Source organism: Odocoileus virginianus, chromosome 6 (assembly GCF_023699985.2).
Source record: "Odocoileus virginianus isolate 20LAN1187 ecotype Illinois chromosome 6, Ovbor_1.2, whole genome shotgun sequence".
Classification (NCBI taxonomy): domain Eukaryota; kingdom Metazoa; phylum Chordata; class Mammalia; order Artiodactyla; family Cervidae; genus Odocoileus; species Odocoileus virginianus.
Window position 1 is genome coordinate 17,980,353 of NC_069679.1, and position 3,100 is coordinate 17,983,452.

Consider the following 3,100-nt stretch of genomic DNA (forward strand, 5'->3'; position numbering starts at 1 on the left):
TATTTAAAAGCAGACACATTACTTTGCCAACAAAGGTCCATCTAGTCGAGGCTATGGTTTTTCCAGTAGTCATGTATGGATGTGAGAGTTGGACTGTGAAGAAAGCTGAGTGTCGAAGAATTAATGCTTTTGAACTGTGGTGTTGGAGAAGACTCTTTGAAAGTCCCTTGGACTGCAAGGAGATCCAATCAGTACATCCTAAAGGAGATCAGTCCTGTGTGTTCACTGGAGGGACTGATGCTGAAGCTGAAACTCCAATACTTTGGACACCTCATGCAAACAGCTGACTCATTGGAAAAGGCCCTAATGCTGGGAAGGATTGAGGGCAGGAGGAGAAGGGGATGACAGAGGATGAGATGGCTGGATGGCATCACTGACTCGATGGACATGGGTTTGGGTAGACTCCGGGAGTTGGTGATGGACAGGGAGGCCTGGCGTGCTGCAATTCATGGGGTTGCAAAGAGTCAGACACAACTGAACGACTGAACTGAACTGAACTGAGAATAGTGTGAGCTAATAAACTGACACTGATATATAGGTATCAGTTTTCTAAATGTTAAAAAAAAAAGAGGACTAAAAAAATGAATAAATGATATAAGGCAAAGGAAATCAAAAGATAAAGCTAGCATATTACAAAGTGAAATAAATTAGAAGGCAAATAAGGACCACTTATAAGACAATAGTAAGACTGATTAACTGGTTAAGAGGTATGGTGTCTATATAAGGATGTATATGGCTAAGTCATTCGCATTACAGGTTTGAGACTGGACCTTGATTCCTCTTTGTTGAAATGAGTATGAATTGAAATTTCTAAATCTATTGATGTAAATCCCTCATTCCTATAAAATAGAATATGCTCATATATAAAACACTTCCCAAACTAAAGTTTAGCTTGCTGCACTGTGCTGTGCTCAGTCGTGTCTGACTCTGCAACTCCATGGACTGTGGTCTACCAGGCTCCTCTGTCCATGGAATTTTTCAGGCAAGAATACTTGAGTGGGTTGCCATTTCCCACTCCAAGGGATCTTCCTGACCCAGGAATTGAACTTGCATCTCTTATGTCTCCTGTATTGGCAGATGAATTCTTTGGAATTCTTTATCACTAGCACTACCTGGAAATCTTGCAAGAACTCAAATCATCCAAATACAACAGGAATAATCATGCCAGCAGAAGGGAAAGGAGGAGCACGGCTAGTTACTTATGGAAATAAGAATGCATGTGTAGGAGCATAGGGGTTACATAGCCTGGAACATAGTATGAACGATAATCAAAGGTAAATCTTGTGATGATCAGCCAGCACAGTCAAGATAAAAGGCCTGACCAAAAGATCCTATTTCTCCAGTTGTAATGACAATCATATCCTGGTGTGAAGAAATAGGCATTAAGTATCAAAATCTGATATAATTAATATTTTAATAATTGGAGTAACTGTTCTTGCTCTGATTTCCTGTTCATTAACATTATTATCACTGCTTAACTTCTCTGAAATTTCCCTACATATGAAATAATGAGTTACACTTATGTAGAAGTTCAAACTACTTGACTGATTTTTTTGTGACAAGTTAATAAATGGTGTATATATTTTGATCTAGTATTAATTTACCTAGTATCCATCGGAATTCCCTTATATAACCCACTCTGACACTGAAGATATTAGTTTTGAAGTCTAGACTATAGTAAATTCATCAGATTGAATTGCAATGTCTCTTGAGAGACAAACATTTGGCCTTCTCCAGAAGAAATTTTTTACCACACTACATGCTTCCTCCAACCATAGGCAGCAACACAGTTTCTCAGCTAAGATTTTTATAAGAACCATGTTATTTTAACCTGGGAAACCTAAATGTGTATGTGATGCCTGGAAACTCCTGATGTTAAAATAATAGAAATATAACATTACTTCATGTTGGTAAGGAAACCCTTATACTTCTTGTCATTTAAGAAATCCTTCTGTAAATAATAAATTGACTGCACACTTTCCTCATTGCCAGTTTCATTTCTTTGTTCCTCAATGTATAGATGACTGAATTTAAAAAAGGGGTGAGAACTGCATCAAAAACAGCAAGAAATTTGTCTAGGTGTGATGTGGGATGAGGCCAGATGTAAACAAAGATGCAAGGACCAAAGAACAAGGTCACCACCATAACATGAGTTGACAAAGTGGAGAGGGCCTTAGATGAGCTACCTGAAGAGTGTTTCTGAACAGTGATGAGGATAAAAATGTAGGAGACGATCAATATGAAGAATGATCCCAGGGATATGAATCCACTGTTGGCTGTGACCATGAACTCCAGTCTGTAGGTATCTGTGCAGGCAAGTTTGATGAACCAAGGAAAGTCACAGTAAAAGCTGTCTAATACATTAGGGCCACAGAACGGCAGTTTTATAACAAAAACTAGTTGAACCACAGAGTGAATCAAGCCAATTATCCATGCAGCAACCAGGAGCAAAATACACATTTTTCGACTCATAATGGTGAAATAGTGGAGAGGCTTACATATGGCAACATATCTGTCAAAGGCCATGGCGATGAGCAGTACCATCTCCACCCCAGCAATGACGTGGATGAAGAAGATCTGAGTGATGCAGCCACTAAAGGAGATGACTTTACGTTTTTTGAAAAGGTCATAAATCATCTTGGGAGAAATGACAGAAGAAACTCCCAGGTCAATGAAGGAGAGGTTGGCCAACAGAAAGTACATGGGGGAGTGTAAGTGAGGGTTCATCATCACAGTGAGAATGATGAGGGAGTTTCCCAACATGCTTGCCACACAAAAAATGGAGGAGAACACAAAGAGGAGTTGGCTCTCCCAGAAATTGGTGAGTCCCAGGAACACGAACTCTGACACCATAGAGTGATTCGCTCCATCCATTGCTTTATCAGCTTGAATGTTTCCAGACAAAAGAAAAGGAAAAATAAGTGAAAATAAGAATGCTAATAAAGTTCAATATTATAATGATTATATAAGAAACTTCATGCTGTGAAGGTTATATATCCCTTCAATTCTTCCTCAGGACCATATCATCACTAAAAAAGCATTTTACCTGTGTTTACTTAAAGCAGTTGAGCCACTATCACATGCAACATACCTTTCACCA

At 38.9% G+C, this 3,100-nt stretch overlaps 1 protein-coding gene across 1 annotated transcript; it reads right to left on the bottom strand.

Annotated features, from left to right (window-relative positions):
* Window positions 1-1,938: 1,938 nt before the first annotated feature.
* LOC110130078 (olfactory receptor 4F3/4F16/4F29-like) lies at window positions 1,939-2,886 on the bottom strand. Its single transcript, XM_020881832.2, has one exon. It carries the CDS (start codon window positions 2,872-2,874, stop codon window positions 1,939-1,941), a length of 936 nt encoding a protein of 311 aa, XP_020737491.2. The 5' UTR covers window positions 2,875-2,886.
* Between the last annotated feature and the right edge of the window lie 214 nt (window positions 2,887-3,100).